Raw genomic sequence first — 20,414 nt, 5'->3', positions numbered from 1 at the left:
TGAGAAAGCTCCTCGGATGAGAAGCGAAACGTCTTCAGCTACAGAATAGAAGTCCAGTTGTTTTTGTTTTTTAACCTTTTTTTGAATTCACCTGGGAATAGCTACCAGGACACTATCTGCAGGTCTCAGCAGCCAAAGAGCACAAACAGTCATTAGATCCGAGATGCGCTGAGGGACCAGCCTGTTTAGGACTTTAAGGGTGAGAAAAAGAAAAAAAAAGAGTTTATAACCAATATGAAAAATAACAGAGAGGAAATGCTGAGAGGCAGTCAACCAAGCTTGACTAAGAGGAAATATTCATGAGTAGTTGAGTCGTATATGACCAGCTCTTTGTAAGGTACCCACGATGCTATGTGATGTTTATGAAGGTTGGTGAAACAGTTTGTAGGAAACAAAACACAATGTACAGCAACCACGGAGCTTCAGACTGACTTACAGCATTATGCAGAGGCTCTTTAAATTTATACAACGATGCACATTGAACCACAGTTCACATGAGAGGTCACCCCATATTGGTGCCATTATCCTGTTTAACAAAGCTTTCAGAAACACACCACCTTCTGTCATACCGTGGGCCTTTTTTTGTTGCCTAAAGGCCCTGAATGTATCAGAGGAACGATCAAATTGTTTTAGACGACATCTGATAGGTTCTCCATAATGGTATACAGTGAGACGACAGGTCTTTAAATTCTCTGTACTATATTTATATAAAAAGTCTTTCTCATTTCATTTTTTAAGTGCAAAGAGCTCCTAGCATGCCACAGTATCGCTACTGAAAGAATAAATAAATTACGGTGAAAAGCTTGAAAGCAAATATTCCAGCCGCGGGGCGTCTTTTAGAGTTTAGCAGAGGTCAGCATTTCCTCTAATGGTCCGCTGAGCGCTTGCGTAGCTCATCACATTAGACGAGTCGGGCATCTGCATAGGAATATTAAAACATAAAAATAAAGAAATAGGGCAAACTGTTTGGATTGGATGTCCGTTCGGAGGTCAGATTATTGAATTTCTGTGTGACGCAAAGCAGAAATGATAACTCCCTGCTTTTTTATTTCCCGATGAATTTATTTTTCCTTCAGTAATTGATTCTCCTCGATCATCATCAGCCTGTGGGAGATCAGTGCCTGTGAAGCGGTGTGTGTTTATCTTCGTCGTGTTACGTCGCAGTTCTGTGTCTGGGTGGAGAGTTCGTCCTTGAATAAGGCCTTGAAGAGTGAGATTGATGTACACAACCGCAAGGATCGTTTGCGACTATTAAAGGTGTGACAGTGCGTGTGTACGTGTGAGGATGCACGCGCGCGAGTGCGTACGCGCCGGCGGTGGGTTTGCAGGCTCATCTCTCTCCCTCACAGTGCCCAGATGGCCTGTGATTATGAACGGCTCAGCAGAGATTACCGTGCGGCACAGAGATAAAGAGAAAAAGAGAGTAAAAAAAAAAAAAAAAGAAGTTCAAATTAGGATAAAAGTGGCGCACAAATAAATATACAAGGTCAAAGCTGCTGAGTAATAATGTGGTGCAGAAAGCTTAAAACCAGAGCGGAACACAGACCTCACAAATCTCTCAGCTTCATAAAAACTTCAACAACTTCCACTGTTTTGGTTCTGGGTCCACGTTCATCGCAGACGGACGAGATCACGAGCTTGGGTTTCATGAGCCACCACGATGATGTATGTGTGTGTGTGCGTCAGATGGGAATGTTTATGGCAAGAAATACACACAGGGACATTTGTCACCAGCAGCTATGGGCCATAATGGATCGCACACGGGCAAGGGAAGCACACCCAAAAGAGCTGCGTGAAAAATGATCTCCGCTCCGCTAAACCGGCAGCGTTTAGCCTCCCGATGTGTTTGTTCTAACAGCTCCACCTGAGGGGAAATGCACAGGATCTGTTCACGTCCTGAGGAACCTCGTGTATATTAGTTACCTGGGAGCTAGGTAAATTAATTTTCATAAAACACAAATCAGGAACCGTTGTGCTGCACCTCTGCTGGGAAAAAGCCGCACCGGCGGGTGCCAAATTTGAACACCAATAAGCACAAAGGCAGAATGTCAAACATCCGAAGGATCCTCGAGTGAGTCAACACCTCAGCCATCAGAAACACTGAACCTGGTACTCGCTCACCTTTCCTTCACTGGGCTGCATATGATATCATCGCAATCCATCCTTGTGTCCTTTAGAGAAAAAGCCAAAAGGTTGTTTGGATTTGAAGCTTGCTGTGGTTACGAAGAATACCTAGAAGCAGCATTCTCCCAGCTGCTAAACAAATCAGAGGGAAACAAAGCACTTCTAGGTGTTTGGGTTTTGTGTATCCCTTCCTGAACGTGAGAAAACACGGCAGCAGGGTCGTGCTGCAGGAGCCCACCATGTGGCCTCGTCTAATGAGGCTCATTATTCACTTTTTAGGAGCCGCGCAGTGATAGATGGCAGACTAAAAACCTACAGTACGCCCCGGTCGAGGATGTTTTTAGAGGAAATTAATTACAACAACCTCGCTCGGGGCAACGCTAAGGCGAGCAGTTCTGGTAATCAGCTGACGCTTGCACGCGCACACTTTGACACACGCATGCTTGAGCTACAACACAGACGCCAAGCTGCCTGAAGCGGTTGCGTTTCATTATTGAGATTATACGTGAGCCTGCTGGAGACTTAGGGGTTTTTGACTCAAAACAAAAGAAGTAAGAGTAGCTCAAAGTCCTGAGATAACTGTTCGAGGAAGATGAACCACAGCGGGCCACAGGAACAGGATCCATCTGCGTGGATGTAGCTCTCATCTCCTCATTAGGCGAAGGCTGTTATGACTGTCCTGTGTTGAGAGCTGAGGCATGTGGTACAGTCGAGTGGGTATTTAAGAAGCCAAAATCCCCGAACGAGCTTCCAAAACAAAACTCGGGTTCCGCGTGACACATCCCGACATCCGACACTCTCTCAAAACAAAACAAAAAAAAATGCTCCAAACAGGAGCTGTAAGAGCAGCGAGCTAAACAGAGGTGTCCTGTTTCACAGACATTAGGGAAGCGGAGCATGACAAACGGCCCGAGGGGCAGCGCAGACTATAATAGGAAGAAGAAGAAGAGGAGGCCGCGGAGAGTCGGTGGGCCGTTACCGGCGTCAAACAGACCAACAGCAGCTCCGCCGGGGGCTGAGCCTCAGAGGGCCAGCAGAGATCACTGTCAGCGCCTCGAAAATCACAACCTGAGCCTAAAAATATCACACCCCGTTAGCAGCTGTTTTCAGACAGTAAATATTTCCGTGGATTACACGCTCCCTGCCGGTGAACTATTTCAGCTAATCTGTCAGATATTTCGGCGCAAACTCCTCGCCAGTGTCACAGTAGACTGAGGATAACTATTTAGTCTGTGCGGGACGGCGAGCTCTATGAGGTCAGTCGTCCGTTGGGATCACACCATCTGCTATAAGACTTTTTTTCTCCTCTCATTGCTGAAGGAAACCGTAGACGTATCTTCATGTGTTTAAGTCATAAAGGAAAATGAGTCTGAGAGCAAAAAGACGCTTTAATGACAGTAACTTGTGCACACTGCTGAAAGTCTATAGTTTTGGTAATTTCAGCAAAAGAGTTATTGAACTCACAAGGAAAATGTAAAGGTCTGAGTTTTCTGACAAAGAAACAGAACTTTGTTGGAGAAAACTATTGTTAATATGTCTTGTAGGAGATCTCAAACCCTTTATTTTTTTTTAAATTGAGAGAAAGAATAAGAGCCGAAGCTCCTGCGCTCTTCAACTAAAACTGCACTGCCATCTAGTGGTGGGATAGCGACTGTACACTCAGAGCACAACAACAATGTCAGGATTTTTGGCAATGAAAGCAGTCTGACCAATAAACCATTAGCAAGACAAGTAAAAGGATGAGCTGCGACAAAACAGTCATTAAAGCACCGCAGCTTGCAGACATGTTTGTCATCATCACGCCACTGAAAAATGATCAGAAAATCATCGTTTTTCTCTCCTCAGTCAAGAGTCCTGTCCATAACACGAATACGTCCAACGCAGTGAAGCTGCTAACGCCGCAGCACTTTCAGGGTCTGCTTTTACTGCTCCTAATGAGAGTCCTGCTCAAAAAGATCAAGATTTAAAAAAACAAAACAAAAAAAAAAACGTAGCAGCTTCACAACAGGCGAGGGCTGGTGGTGGGGAGGACAGACTGGGGGAGTGGAGCATGGAAAGGTTTAGAGTTTCCTGCTGATTGACATGCCTCAAGGCTGTGTGTGTGTGTGTGTGTGTGTGTGTGTGTGTGGGGGGGCAGCCAGTGTAAAATGCACCCAGGGGAGAAGAAAGCACGGAGGATCGAAAACAGGCCACCTTTGTTAGCCGCAATCAACCAGACCAGGGAGACGTTCGCAGCCAGGTTTTTGAGGCTGCGTCAGGTGACCGGGGCTGAACGGTGGAGCGGTGGCCTCAGAAGGTGGTGCGGCCGGTGGCATCAGTTCAGCAACCCCGTTGAACCAAGATTCAAAAGCAGCGACTGGACGATTTCAGTCACCCTCTCTCTTTCTTTCTCTACAAACAAATTCATTCGCGTCAGTAGATTGTGCCTTTCAAGCTGTTGGAGATGAAAAAGTTGACGATGTAAGAATATTAGCTTTTTCCTAATGGTGGTCGGTTCAAAAAACTGAAAGCTTGGGAGCAGAATCGCTATGAACTGTGAAATTCCAGCTTTCATGCAGACTTAAAACGAGCCACAATGTGTAACCGACGAGTTCAACTTTTATTAAAGAGAAAGTACACCATCTACCATCTGAGGACTGTAACACACTGCTTTCATTTACTTTGGTGATATGTTCTCCTTGGGGGTGGAAGGGGAGGGTGGGTGTCACAAAACCGAAAAAATAAATCACACATTTCCACTGGATTTTCTTCCTTAATGGTCTTTATGCTTTTTTTTTTTTACGCCCCGCGCTTTTACTTCTAGTCTCCTCAAAATGATGCTAATAAATTTCTAACGTTTTCAAGAGTTACTGCTCTCAGCGTTTTGATTTATTTATTTTTACGGGCAACTTGTAGGTCCAACATTTCCCGAGCTTCGGCGCAAGGTAAGGCGAATATTCCTTCAGGTTGGTCAGATCACACCGCTCGGCTTGACGGTGTCAGAAATTCAAGACAGCCATCTGGCAGAGCGACCGCAGCAAAACAAAACAAAGTGTCAGCAGAAGCCCTTTTTTTTGTGTGTGTGTGTTTAACATGTCCTCCAGCTGTTATCGTGACTCCACCGAGGAACATATGGCATGGAAAAAAAAATCTACAGCTGTGGAGTCTGAACTTATCAACATTATGTCATGCTGGAGTTTATTATGTCCATGTCAGACGGCGTGGACTGCCATAAAATCACAAGGCTGCTGAAATTTCGCAGTATAAAAGCATTAGGTCGTTGGTTACCACTGAGGGCGAGAATCTGAAAGCGGGGAGGAACCTCTCTAGAAGAGGAAACGACTTCTAAAGGCAGGATTATTGTTGTAAAAGAAAGTATTTAAAGCAGTTCATTGTAACATGCCATGCAGTACAATGGCGTGGCTTGTGGTTTTTAGACAATGATGGATGTCTCCTGCACCAAAGAAGGGCACAGACAATGAAATACTTTTGTCGGCTTCATTTGTTAATGAGGTTTATCACGGTGAAGAACTGAGCACACTTTTAATTAAGTCGAACTTGTGTGACTCAGCCTTCCTCGGGGTCATCCGTTGTGCCGGTGCGTTTGCTTTCACGGCAGGCCTTCCTGTGAATGAGTGAATGAATGAATGAATGAATGCTGATGCTCACCCTCTAACCTAAAGGTGACCTCCACCTGGCTCTGTCCACCCCCCACCCCTCCAACCTTTTCCTCTGCACTTCCCTCCCCCTCCCGATCCCCCTGCCTCACCCCAGCGCGTACAGGAAGCTCTGATTCCAGAGAGCCCGCTCTTCTGATGATCAGAGAGGAAAAACACAATGCTTTCAGTGTGCTAGAAAGGAGCTGAACTCATAAAATGCACACGCACAGAAAGAGAGAAATATAATGGAACATGCTTTTACTATTAGGGCTCTGTTTTTTTTTTTTCCTTCTTCTTTCTTTCCATATGACTTTCCCAGGAAAATCCCCCTCATCAGCAGAGGTCCAATCCAGACAGACAGCAGACTGGAGAAGAGATACAAAGATACAGGCGGACCGACACAAAAGGCTGCGGAGAAATTCGAGTCCTTGAGCTGAGATCTAGTTCTTAAAGTGACAGAACACAGAACTGGGGGTCGGACCTGAGGGTAAAAAAAAATCCCCCCGCCCCTCCCACTTTGAAAGTGACAGCAACTCTCCCTCTTAGAAACTTTAAGCGTATCCACACAAGCATCTGGGTTACATATATCTGCACCGATGACCGGCATGAGATTAACTTCTGACATGTCAGCCCCTTTTCTTTGGGTGACACCGAGTAATTTTGTTCATTTCTAAAAGGCCTCAACAGTTGTTACCATTTAGGAAAACTAGGTCACTTCCGCCTTCTGTGTGCATGTGTTTCTGTGTGTGTGTGTGTGTGTGTGTCTGAGCCAGCCCCTAAGCCAAGAGACCTCCAGTATAAACATATTGTGCAGGAAGTAGCGCTACTCTGAGCAGAAACATCCTAATACCGAGCTGCATTCGACTCATTACTTCTGCCGACCTCGTGGACAAACTCCGGCAGAATCCTAATAATCTGCAAAAACACTCAAGCAGTAAGAGCTGCAATTATGACCCCTGTTATTTAGCCAGTGCCTGCTTGGAGGTGCACAAAACAGCAAGCCCCTAAAAACTTTTTTACGTAGAATAAATACACAAAAAAAACGGCAGTGCATTGGAGTAGTTGTAATTCCAAAATGCACATTATCCTTATAACTCTGTACTATGAGTTTGAGCCCGTCATCTGTCACCCAAATCAAGCATACGGGCAACCTGGGCACATATCAACCTGGCCCTTCGCAAAGAATCACATTAAAAAAAAAAGATTTCTAAACAGGAATTCAGAATAAATATAATTGGCACTGAATTATTATTGGCTATGAAAGAGCTGACAAAGAAGAAGCCCTGACATCAATGTCGATGAGTCAGATCTGGTACGACAGGCGTAAATAGGCGGTACTTTTCACTTTCTCTAACACAGCAACCCACTGGAACACCTATAGCCTGGCTTGATCCAGGCTTTCTGAAACTAGCTACCCATTAAATACACCTATAAAGAAAACCAGTGTTTGCATCTCTATAGTCAAAATGGAAACTGAGAACAAGAAAATCGCACTTTATGTCCATTTAGGGGAATCCATTGGTAAAAATACAACACAACAGTCATGACCATGTTTTTCTATTAGTGCACAGCAGTGTTTCTCAATCCTGGCCCTCGGGGCACGCTACCCTGCATGTTTTACATGTTTCCCTGCCTCAACATACTAGTTTTAAACTGATAGGTCATCAACAGGTGTCTGCAGAGCTTGATGACAAGCTGCTGAGGTAATTCATTCCTTTGTGTCAGGTGTGTTGGAGCAGGGACACTTCTTAACCACGCAGGTCTGCGAGGCCAGAGCAACAAGAGTGGAAAACGATGCTGTGCAATGGTACTGAAAATCAGAACAGACATGTCACAGGTGGTCAGGACGAGCAGATTTGTATCTACGAAAGGCCTGGGATGGACAAACCAATTACTGGCTTTAATGAGTGCTGAGAAAGGACTGAGGTGAGGGCATTCAGTTGGTGGTAATTTACAAAATCATCAACAAATGTCAGACATCTTTGTCTGTCAAAAAAACATTTATTTCTTGTAAAAAGGTACAGAACAGTGGTGTCCAATCCTGCATGTTTTAGTTGTTTCCCTGCTCCCCAGCCTGTTAGTCACTCAGTCCTTCAAATCAGGTGTGTCAAAGCAGAGAAACACCTAAAACATGCAGGATGGGTGGCCCCTCCACGACCAGGAATGGACACCACTGGTATAAAAGGTATCCAATTTATTGGTGTAAATTGGATTTTCTCTGTCAGTTCACCTAACAAGTCATTTCATTACTGGATATTTGATCAAACGAAACCCCTTTGGGCCACAATATGTTCGTTTCAACCACAACACAGGTTTAAAATCGTTGTGGCTTTGTGCGTGGACGCGACGGTGCCCTGCCTTGAAGTGATGCAACAACCTGTCCAACAGGAGTGTCAATTATGTGCTGAGTGTATCTATAGTAAAAAAAACACATTGAAGCAAACCAGTTTTTTTTTTCTGATTCATGTTTAAATGTTGCCAGTTTGTAAAATCCGTTTCCTGGCATAAATGTCCCACTTGCAAACCTGATATCGCAGCAACGCATCGCGTAGAAAAGACGAGTTAGGAGAGACTAATACACTAATACAGGCGCAAACTGCCAAGATGGTGATCCACTGAAGCTGGAACAACCGAGTTTACAGATATGAAGATAAGAATACAAAACAAGCAGGTATGCAGCATGGAAATACCAAAACGAGAGTGTATTTGTTCTGACAGTGGGACCAACACCAAAGTGGATTATTGCCTTCTTAAAACAACTCTCATCTCAAAATTGCTATTTTATAAACCTTCATAGCTCCTTCTATTTCACATTACAGGGTTATTTAGACAGAACTCTGTGTATTTTCAAGTTCAAATAGCAGCAGCAGCTAGTTGTTGCACTTCCGGTGCAGCCTGAGGCACTTCTACAGCATCTTTAAGGTTTTAAATACGGGACAGTTTTGTATTTTATAGAAGAGGTTGCAGCCCTGAATTAAACAGGTTTTCCAGCAGACGTACAATAATATTCCTGCAGGAAGTAAACCAGGCTGAGCCAGGAGTGCAACAGCTAGCTGCTGCCACCACTGTTAGCACAAATACCCACAGAATTGAATGTAAATAACTGTAATGCAAAACTGACAACCATGTAAAGATTTATAAATCATTAATCTTTGAGATCGGAGTTGTTTTAAGATGGCAGCACTCCACTTTGGTCGCGGTCCCGATTGGACGCACTGTTGGCTCGTCAGTTCGGTCAGAATGAAGTCAATGTCTCCAACAAGACGTCACTCAAAGAGCTATCTACAACAGGTAAGATAATAATTGCTCATACCTTTCCTACAAAGCCCCACTTTAAATGATCTGAACTGTCACTTTAAGTTGAACAACTAAAAACGTGACAAAGCGGAGTCCTCATCTCGTAACGTGGGCACATGTTCCGAGAAGGAAGCCTCCTTTATGAGACATACAAAAGAAAAGTTGTTAACGAAACTGTCCGTTGCTTTCGGGACATCCTTTTTGGCCCACAAACCGAACATGCGCTTGCAAAAGTCTCGTGTGGTGGCAGGGACCCATGGATGACCGCCATTAAAAAAATCAGTGTGACAGGCAGTCAGACCGGAGAAGAGCCTGAAGCTTCTGGACGTCCCTGGAACCGAGTCATGCTATCTCACACAGACAAACTAGATAAGACAGGAAGTGGTGGAGGAGTGGAGGGAGGCTGGGGATATTTCGTGCTGCAGAAATACTCCCATTTGTTCTGTTGGTTGGTTTTAATCAGTGTGTGGTTTACACGTAGGGTAATCTAAACCATATGTTATGTGATGTTTAGACTTGTTTCAATATAAGACCTCAGCAAACACATCGAGTACGGTTCTGTGCAGAATTTAGCTCCTCAGAATCAGGCAAAAACAAATGGTTTTAATTTCTCAAATGCCTAATTGCAGGTCAAAAAAGGTTTGCAGCAGGAGTCTTTCAGCGGATAGTTTGGTTCGGTCTGAAAAGTCACAGTGAAAGTTCTTGTAAAAGCAGCTCAGTGAAGCATCTGCAGCTGCCTGATATGGTCACTGAGCTCACTGGCTGTATATATGAAGGCTTCTGTCTGCAGGCTGCGCTCTCTGTGTGCTGCATTATGTTACCTCGTGTTATCATTGGAATGACTGGCAGTCGTTTATAACAACGCCTAAAAGCAGTAAATCCAAAAAGACTAAAACCATATACAGCAAGCACATATATACACTTGTATGTATGTTAAAATGCCAAATGCGAGGTGCAAAACCATTATTTTTACACAACTTCGTATTGCTAAATGATTACATTATCACTGTATAATATTCTATGATCCATTTACACACATTTATACATCAGTAAAGCTATTTTTTTCCTGAAATGTGCATAATCCCAAAAGATTTTCTATTATGGCTTAGATTGGGGGCTTCTGGTCTCGTGAAGAAATGGAAGAAAAGCAACAACATGAGAGTTGTAATCATAAATAAAACAACACACTTCTTTTATTCGATTAGTAGTTTTGCAGGAGATTTTATGTACCCTCAAAAATGAGCAATATATAATATCCTGACTCAACTCTCCTCATGGTGCCTCACACTTTGATGTTGCTTTATGTTGATTTATGACTTTATGTCGACCGCTGAGCTACCTAGCTGGCAGGGCTGCACAGTATTAGATAAATATAGCAATACTACTGTTGACATCAGTTTCATTTCCTGTCATCACAACGCTCACAACAATGGAGTGTGCCTTAGTATCTTGGCCACTAGCTAAAAATATCCTCATAAACATGAAACGGTTTCAACAAATGTCTTCATCAACACAAAACACACTGTAGAAATGCCGTAGTATCTATGCCAGACCTGTGTGCGGTGCTGTAACGCTGCTTTGAAACACAAAAAACAGGAAACGAGGCGTGGAGCACGCGCATGAAGCTTGCAGTCTGGGTGCGAAATGAAGAGGATGCCCTCAGATCGTAGGTTAGATTAGAGGTGGGGCTCTGACATAACTGTGTTCAAAAGGTTGTGTTTGTTCCATATTTCCATATCTAACTACTTTTAGCTTCCGGTTTGTGTTTAAAACCTTTTAAGTTTCCTAATCAAACTGTGTGCATGAATAAAAACCAACCTTATCCGGTTAATTAGAATTTAGCCAACTGACAGATTGAACATTTAAGTCAAGTTAACCAAAACATTTATGCTAAGTTCATAAAAGTATAATTTTATTGAAGGTTTTAAATCACCTTAGGACTGACACATTAGCCTGGGAAAGTAGCTACTGTTCTCCCATCAGAATTAAACATTTATTGTCTGTAATGGTTTTTTTTCCATTTAAATGATGTTTTATTTTTTTCCCCCCATTAACTGCAATGATAAGATTCAAGGCTTTTAGGCCTGCAGTCTGACTCTTAAGCTGTATTCTGTATTCGGACAGGACCCTCGGTGTGAGCAGTGCGTTGTTAATGGGACTATTTTCAAATGAAGAAAACAGCTGTCGATTTGAAAACGTCGGCTGCTAACGCCACTGCACCAGTGTTGGATTGTTTTGTTCACACAAAGATGTGCTTATCTTGTTCTGTGGAGGATTGAATGTGGTGTTGTTTCACACAGGCGAAATGTGAAACTCACCACGACACTTTTTTTTTTTTCGTTCAACTTTTCTGCCTGATCGTTATCAAGCAGCTCAAGCTGCCTATCCTGCAGACAAATCTCTCTCTCTTTTTGTCTCGCTCATTTTTAAACGTTGTGTACTGTAGCTGCTTGTCAATCAATCTGTTGTGTTAACCTGATAGTGGAAGAGAACTGACAACTTCTCCTCACACCCATTCTCTGGAGTCTGTTTTGATATTTACTGGAAATAGCTCTCAAAGTCCTTCACTGCGTTTTCCATCATGCTTTTTATATGTTTCTCGTATTCCTCTTCTGAGGTTCCCCTTTTTTTTGTATCCCCACACCCAGAGTCTTGCACTCTCTTGGCTCTTGCTTTGCAGCCAACAAGCTCACGCACTTGATATGCCATCACAAGGGTGGATGTGTCCGCGAGCCTCACAAATCACGCCTTTGAAGCCTTCGCACTTAGTAATTGGTGGCCGCAGATCTAACTTGAGATTTGCCTCTGATCTGGGTTATTTATCCGCAACCTTAAACCGTTTTATGTCTGGGAAGTGAAGATTACGCTTTAGGTCTTGGAGCAAGAGCCTGTTTTTTAGTTTTTTGGCACACTGAGTGTGTTTGTTTGGTTGCATCACACAGTAGTTCAGCCTTATTGGCGTAAATAAGATATTCTTATTAAGCCGCTGCTGTCACACTTTCACGTCCTACGAACAAAAGAGGCATCTCGGTACCACATCAGCCTTCACGCTCACATCATGGAATCAGCCAGGTGACCGCATCATGGCCGGTAAGAGTGGTCCGGTGCATGCACAACCGCCCACTTAACACCTACATCACTGTTCAGCTCTGTGACTACCTTAAGTGGCGATTCAGAGCTGCATCAACCTCAACCCTCCCTTCCGCTTTTAATACTTCCCACACGAAATGCACGACAAACTTGCAAAAGGGGCTGCAGCCTTGTGTCGGCCTCTACTTTCGAGTGGAAACTGTGTTTCACACTTAATGTTTTGTTCCTGAACAACCTGTTAGTGACACCTGACCACATTAGTTGTTGTTGGGAACATGCTATATAAGGTGGTGTAAAGGGTCCACCCAGACATGGAGTAATTCCAAAATACTGTAGGTTATAGACAGATAAGAGGTCATCATTATCACTTCACAGCTGAGCTACACAATATTTGTGGTATTTGTATTTTTTTATGTTTTGTTTTATGCTGGGGTTTCTTTTTTTTCTTCTGTTCTCATACTTCTGTGCTGCGTGTTTACGAGACGCATATGGCATGTTTACATTAGCTCTATGAAATACAGCCAAGCCCCAAACGCTTCTGTTAATAATAATAAAAAAAGACCCTTAACAGGTCCAGTCAGGATATCTAAGCCGGAGCATCCAGCTGCCACACATGGACCACCATTGTTCCACATCAGTCAGGAAAACACTGACCCACTTCTGAGTGAGACGCGGAGCGTCGAGAGCGCAGGAATGAGAGCGAAGTCTGTCTAAGAAGTTTATGGAAACAAGTCAGAAGACTGTGGCGGGCCTCAGAGTGAGAGGCACGCTATCAGCCCCACCGCAGTTTATTTGTGATGTGGTTTATTTTAATAGATTCTCCGATGATTCGATCCTCGCAGCCGACAGCCCCCCTGACCCCTCCCCTCGTAAATACAAAAATAAGCAACAGGGAGTGCACCGACCGGGGAGGGTTCCCGAGTGGAAGTACAGTTGGGGAACTTCAGAAACCAAAGAAGAAGAAGAAGAAAAAAGAGAAACAGTTTATCTGACTGTATCTGTGTGCATATGTTGGAAAAGGGAGAGGCGGTTTAAGGCAGGCGGAGAGATGAGGGGGCAGAGATTGATCGGGGACAGTGTGGGAGCGAATAGCAAAAGCACAGAAAAGAAAAAAGCAAGGCCTTGGGAATGTGTGTGTGTGTGTGGGAGACAAACGATACATTGCTGAACCGCAGGAAAAAGAAAGTCAGCCAGGAGGACGGCAGATCGATTCCTCCCCTGAGTCTCCCAACAAACACACTTTTTTTCCCCTTCTCTCTGCATAGTTCACCTCTGCTGCAGCCCAATATCATCCCATCAGCACTTCATCTCTATCAGCAGCTCCCTCCTTCACCCCTCCACCCCTCCTCTCCGTCTTATTTATGTTTTCTGAAGCCGCTGCGAAGGGTTGTGAGATTTAAGTTTAATTTTCTATGGAGTCTGGTTCCCACAGTAACTCACTGCGGTTGGATGACGGAAATACAACCAATCAGCCAGATGCCCTGTGTCTGTCATCTGAAGACCGTGTAAAATACAAGGCACAAGATCGGAACTAGCCCAGGACAAACAGAACAAAACAATGACATCATAGTAACGTTTGGGATTCAGGTAGCCTTATATTATAATATAACGTTATTACAACCACATATTTGCAAAGGTATTGTCTATTAAACCAACAAAACAGACGATTATCATCAGTTTATTACCCTTCAAATGAATGGAATCAAGTATTAAAAATGCTGTTGATCAGACTTGAACAATAATTAACCTTGGGATTTACTGGGTTTATGTTGGGTTTTTGTATGTTTGTAGTTTTTTGGTGTCTCTGAATCAATATTTGAGCATTTGTGGCGACCACCAAAGAAAATCCAAATAAACAAAAAGTATGATCTGACGCTGCAAAGACCGGTTAGGCACGGACCACTTAGGGGCGTCAGAGTTCACATCATCACGAAAGAAATAGTCCCCACCCCCACATATCTGTGCACCGATGGCGCTTGGATGTCCCCGCTAATTGCTACCAGTTGTGGTCAAAAACTCAAGTGAAACGATAACTAAGAAAGCAACAAGAGTGCTAAGTTACCGTATTTTGCGGACTATAAGGCGCACTTAAGAGCCTTCAATTTTCTCAAGAAACGACAGTGTGCCTTATAATCCGGAGCACCTTATATATGTAAGAAGCCGTAATGTTTTAGTTTGGTAAACTACAAAGCCGCACCGCTTGCAGCATTAAGGCTCAGTTATAGTCGTGCAGGGCTCCGCCCACGGCGAGCGGTGGAGGCGTTTATACTTGATGATTACGTCAGTGCAGTATCCTTCCATGAGTTTTGAGCCGTTTGATTATCTTTGTGATCTCTCATAGAGGGACCATATAAATGCTGATACAGGAGAACCAGCTCCGCTAGAGCACCAAAATTTAATATTTTGAATCAAGGTCTGCGCGAAGTTACAAAAATTGGGAGGTGCGCCTTATAGTCTGGTGCGCTTTATATATGACAAAAGTTTGAAAATGGACCATTCACTGACAGTGTGTCTTATAATCCAGTGCGCCCTATAGTGCGGAAAATACAGTATGTTGTTTTCATGGACACTGGCAGCCAAGGTTGGCCTTGTTGGAGCGTAAAGATTCATGTACTGACAGAGTTTCCACCTGAGCTCACGGCTCCCTTCGCTTGGTGACAACTGCACCGCTGAAATGCCTTGAATCCAACAATTAATTTCTTGATTTGTTCTAATGATTGTTTTAATCTAAGGTCAACAGGAGATCTACGGATGCAGTTAGAGAGGACATGAACGTAGCAGGAGTGAGGACAGAGGACACAGAGGACAGAGTTAGATGGAGGAGGATGTCTCTCTGTGGCGACCCTTCAAGAGGGAACAGCAGAAAAGAATAGAAGAAGAATCTAAGGTCGACTGCCCGTTTAGTTATGTAAACGCCGTCAGTCCGTGACCTTGGGTCGGCCAGGTTTCCTAGTGGTTGATTGTGTGCACGTGAACTGTAAGACACGAGTGAATAAAAGTCCCATTCCCAAACTAAAACCTCTAAGTGTGATCAGGAGCCGAAGAAGGAGAACAACGAGGATGCAGGAGATGCCATGTGAGGAGCTTCGTCTACACTTTTAGAACTTCTCAGTAAAGGACTACAAAGACACAAAGACTGTGTTGACGTTCTGGTGTAAAATAAACCGAATATCTCTTTGTTTAAATACAAGATCGATCAAATGAACACATTATTGCCTTCTTTTTGAACTGGAGAGTGAAGTTGTAGACCTGTAAGTCGAACACTAGCTTAGCTGACCACAAATCAGTGAGAACACAACTGTGTCCTTTGGATTATTTGTTTTTTAACGATTTCCACGCTGCAAACACCAGCCTCTTTTTTTGTTCAAAAAGCCGATTCTGGAGCAACCCCGGCCTCTTTTTTTTCCACCAACCCTCATGTCTGCCTCGCCCTCTATGTCCAACACAGTTCGTCCCTGCCGTCTCTGCTGTGAGACACCTGGCCAGGTAGAGCTGCGCCCGCCACACTGGACCATGGTGTGATTCGAGAAAAACGGCGGACAAATAGTTTGTTCCGCAACTTGCCTTCTATCACGACTTCTCCGCATTTTGCCACACGCAAAGTACTTCACTGGGGTTTGATGAGATGGACCAGCACAAAGGATTAAAGGTTTAAAATGTTTCTTTTTTTTAAAATAAAACTGAGTGTGCCGTGCATTTATAATCAGCCCCCTTTGCTGTGACACCCCTAACTAAAATCTAGTGCAACCAGTTGTCTTTAGGTAGTAAACAGAGTCCCGATGTGTGCCATTCAATCCCAGTATAAACCCAGATGTTCTGCGGAGGTCTCAGACGCTCGCCACGAAACACCGGTGCTCAAACGGCATCATGAAGACCAAGGAACACACCAGCCAGCTCAGGGATAAAGTTGCACGTTATAGCTGCAGTGTGATTGGAGGAAACAGGTGACCCAAATTATCGTCCGCTACGACACAGTTTCCTCGCCAGACGGCAGGCGTTGTGGGTACCTTACGATTAACGAGATGAGTTCGAACAGCGGTTTTCGTTTTCTCTCTCTCTGGAGGCTAATCGGTGTAACATCTAGACAGATAGGTGTGGGTCGGAAACGCAAGTCAGGTTCTCATGAATTCATCGGGCCATCAAAATGAAAACGTAGCTAACCATATTGCAAAGAGGAAAACCACACACACACACACACACACACACACACACACACACACTTACTCCTTCGGTGACCTCTCCTCCTACAATCATACAAGACCCATGGACAGACTCAGACACTTTAACAAACCTCCAGCCTCACACACACACACTTAAATCACATTCCTCACTGCCACACACACACACATTACAATAGGGAAGACAGTGGCTGAGTCTTCTTGTTATCAGAGAGTGTTTACAGTTTGATTTCCGGTCATTCTGCAGATGTGTGTGTGTGTGTGTGTCAGTCAGCCTGCAGCAGCATTGTGAGGTCAGGCCCCCTTTTTTCTCTCTTGGCACCGCTTCGCTCAGACGGTTCGAGCCTCCGGGCAGCAGCCCCTTTAAAGCTCCCTGTTCGGCCGACTTTCTGCTCGTGGAGCCGCCGGACGCGCACGCGGCACCTCCGTGCGCGTTGCTGGGGAGGAGGCGCGGGCCTGCAGCTGCCCCCGCTGACAGCTGGCACGGACACCTCGGAGTGGAGTGGGCTAAGAGTGTGCGCAAAACTAGTGGCCATTCCAACTCCTCAAACGCAAATAAAAATCAAAAAGTACAGAAAGCGGGCAGGGAGAGCGTACTCACCGGTGGCTGAGACCTCCTGCATGTTGCCCACAGAGTCGCGCTCAGCTCCTTTTCTCGGGAGAAGCTCCGGCGGACTGAACTCCGCGCGTCGGAGCTCCTCTTCTCCTGTTCGCGGACACACACACTAAAAAAAACCCCACAAAAATAAATAAATAAATACAATAAACCGCCGCGCAGACACACTTAAGGGCTCGCCATGGTGTCCTCGTGGACGCCGCGGATGTGGTTCGGGTCAGTTCGTGCGCGGATTAAGGGCAGTAAATGTCTCCATGAAGCCCTTTCTCCTCCCTCTCTCCGGAGGCACAACTCTCTCCTCTCCGCCGCTGGAAAAAAAGAAAAAAAAAAAAAAAGAAAAATGGAGCGCGCGTTCCCGGCGGCGCGAGCACGAGCGTCCCATTCATTGAGGGGGAAACGATCAACCTCTGGAAATAATAAATGTTACATAAGATCTAACTTCATCTGCTGCTCTGTGAGATGAACTGCGTCAGTGACTGAGTCGTCCTGTTTTCTAACTACTTCTGCATATTTTATTTTAGCCACTTATAGAGCCAAACATTCAGCTCATTTAGCACATGGCTGCCATGACTTCTGGTTTTTGTAACTTTATACTTTGCAAAACATTTCACTTTATTTTAAGTGAAAACAACCCCGAGATTACACTGATATACTTTCAGTTTTCTTTGGAATCTTCTAATGCTAAATCTAATTTTTAGCTACTATTCTGCTACTTTTAGCTACTGTTCTGCTGCTTTTAGCCAGCTTTTGTTTTTGCTGTTTTTAGCATCTAGCTATACTTTTGATAATTTTAGCTAGCCTTTTGTTACTTGAAGCTATCATTCTGCTACTTTTTGCTACTTTCAGCTAGTGTTTTGCTCTATTTAGCTATCATTCTGCTAGTTTTAGCTTTTAGCTAGTGTTTTGCTTTTTTAGCTTTAAGCTATCATTCTGCTACTTTTAGCTAGACTTTTGCTACTTTTAGCTTTTAGCTAGTGTTTTGCTACATTTAGCTATCATCCTGCTAGTTTTAGCTTTTAGCTGGACTTTTGCTACTTTTAAGTAGTGTTTTGCTTTTTTTGCTTTAAGCTATCATTGTGCTACTTTTAGTGAGCATTCTGCTAGCTATTAGCCAGCCTTTTGCTACATTAAACTTCTAGCTAGTCGTTTGATAATTTTAAATAGCCTTTTGGTACATTTAGCCTTTAGCTAGCCTTTTACTACTTCTAGCTTACAGCTAATATTTTGATTCTTTTAGCTAACTTTTAGCTGATTTTAGCCTGGAGCTACCTGTTTAGGATTTAGCCAGGGACTTGCTACTTTGGGATTTTAGCTAGCCTTTTTTAATTTTTATTTTTGCTAGCTTTTAGCCAGCCTTTTGCTACTTTTAACTTCTAGCTAGTCTTTTGTTATTTTTAAATTTTAACTAACCATTAGCTGCTTTTAGCATGTAGCTACCTGCTTAGAATTTAGCCTGGGATTTGCTGTTTTTAGCTTATAGCCATTAGCTGCTTTTTGCATGTAGCTACCTGTTTAGCCAGAGATTTAATAAGTTTAATAACTTTTTTGCAACTTTGGGCTTTTAGCTATTGTTCTGTTCTTTTAGCTTTCAGATAGCGTTCAGCTTATTTTAGCTTTAACAGCTCAGTTATAGCTTCTTCAGCTAAGTCCTTTAGCTCTCGGCGTCCCCCCGGCATGTCGACAGGGAGTGGAATTTCTCCAGTTATTTCATGATTTCTATTTTTAAGCGGCCATGACATCCCTCCAGGCACCGAGGCATGACCCTGGCTGTCATGGCTGTCACGTGACGTCATGAGAAGAATGAAGAGGCCCGTCTCAATAAGTGGCTCGGCCCAGAAAACTCCACCTCTGCTCGTTGGAGTGGAAAAAAGGAAACCAGGCGCAGGGTTTCCATGTCACTGCTCCGACTCAGCTCTTCACAGACCGCCGCTGGAGCGAAAACAGAAAAACTCACAGCAGAAACAGGCAGAAACTGCCTGTAGGGGTCCTACAGGTTTTAGTTGTTTCTCTGCTCCAACACACCTGATTTGAATCAATGGCTGATTAACAGGCTCCTGCAGAACAAGAAGAGGTGATTTAACCACTGAATCAGGTGTGTTGGAGCAGAAAAAGAAGTAAAACATGCAGGATAGTGGCCCTCGAGGATCAGGATCACCCACCCCCGTTTTAGAGTGTTTTCAGCTTTAAACTTCGTGGTTTAATTGAAATAATCTCCTTGTCTGGAAACAATTTTCTTCTTCTTTTTTTTGTTAAAGCGTAATAATAACATATGTTGAACAATTCTTTTTTAAAGCAAGGTTCTGTAGCTTTCTTAACTCTCTGCACATTTCCTGGATTTTGAGCTTCATTGTTTGAAACAAAAAAAAAGCCCCAACCCTTGAGATAAAAACAAACAACAAAAAAAACGCCAAAGCAGATGGAGCTCCACCCTGAGCAGCTTCAATAACAGAGCGCTTATGTATCATTAAGAACCTAATATCGGCCACGAGGCCCGGTGTTGTTGTATTTCCGGTGATCTAACTTCTCTCTGATGTCCACGGTGTCCGTCTGTGACGTCACTCGTTCCGCGGCGTGCTCTCGTGTCTCTTGTTCTATCACACCCCTCTCCTCCCCGTCCTTTTTGAAACTCGTGCCTCCTCAGCCACGCTCCATTACCTCCTTTGTGGCAGGTTCCTTGTCATCGGTCTGGGGTCCCTCTGGTTCTGAGGCCTCTGCGCGTGCGTGGCCCTCGCTCGCGGATCCGAAGCCCTGACCTTTCCTGACCTCAGCTCGTCGTCTCCGATGATCCCCTCTAAAAAGTTGGAGCACGCGCCACCTCCACCTCCACCTCCACCTTTCAGACAAAAGCAGACAGCTCCGGGCTTCGTTTTTTTAGCGGGCGACTCAAATATGGGCTCCAAATAAAGCGGAGGCCCAATCCTGATGATCACCCTCTAGAGAGGAGCAGGGAGAGAGGAGGACAGAAAGCAGGGGGAGAGGAGGACAGAATTAACAGGATGAGGGGGAGAGGTGAGAGACTGCTGGGGTTTGGAGGACAAAAGACACTCAGAGGAAGCGCCCCAAAGTGGATTAGGAGAGCAAGTCAACACGTACGCGCCGGATGAGGTTTTTACACCCATCCTAAATCCGTGCTGGTGTGAACGCACCTGTCGGATCACTGATCGCACTCCACCCTGAGGTGTCAGCCTCCCTTCGTTCTCACTCCTTCTCAGGTGCAAATTAGGGGCTGGGCGCGCGCTCGCTGGCACTTTTGACTTTTTGAACACGGCCCACGTGAGGCGCGCGTGCTGGTGATCGAACGTGGTTCCTGCCGCTCCAGGCTCCACGTGGACTCATCACATGACGGGCGCCAGCGGGACACACAGAGAGAAGACTCTTTGTGGGAGCCATGTCTCCTTTTTTCCCCCTCTTCTTCTTCTTTTTTTTTTTTTTTTACAGCAAATAACAGCATTAAGTCAACTTGTCAGGGCT

The 20,414-nt window shown here is 44.4% G+C and overlaps 1 protein-coding gene across 2 annotated transcripts in view; it reads right to left on the bottom strand.

The window, feature by feature from the left end:
- Positions 1–19,735, bottom strand: part of fgd (faciogenital dysplasia) — a 59,199-nt gene extending 39,464 nt beyond the window's left edge. The window contains exons 1-2 of one of the 2 annotated variants that reach the window (XM_017409698.3): positions 19,599–19,735; positions 16,929–17,251 (exon numbers count right to left, since the gene is read on the bottom strand). In XM_017409698.3, the coding sequence (XP_017265187.1) occupies positions 16,929–16,950 (22 nt within the window). In that variant the 5' untranslated portion in view covers positions 16,951–17,251; positions 19,599–19,735. The remainder of the gene's footprint in view (positions 1–16,928; positions 17,252–19,598) is intronic. The other variant, XM_025004470.2, reaches the window with a different exon arrangement.
- Positions 19,736–20,414: the final 679 nt, after the last annotated feature.

This window comes from Kryptolebias marmoratus, linkage group LG8, assembly GCF_001649575.2.
Source record: "Kryptolebias marmoratus isolate JLee-2015 linkage group LG8, ASM164957v2, whole genome shotgun sequence".
In the NCBI taxonomy this organism is placed as follows: Eukaryota; Metazoa; Chordata; class Actinopteri; order Cyprinodontiformes; family Rivulidae; genus Kryptolebias; species Kryptolebias marmoratus.
Note: the sequence above shows the minus strand (reverse complement) of the source record. Positions and strands in the feature narration are given on the sequence as shown.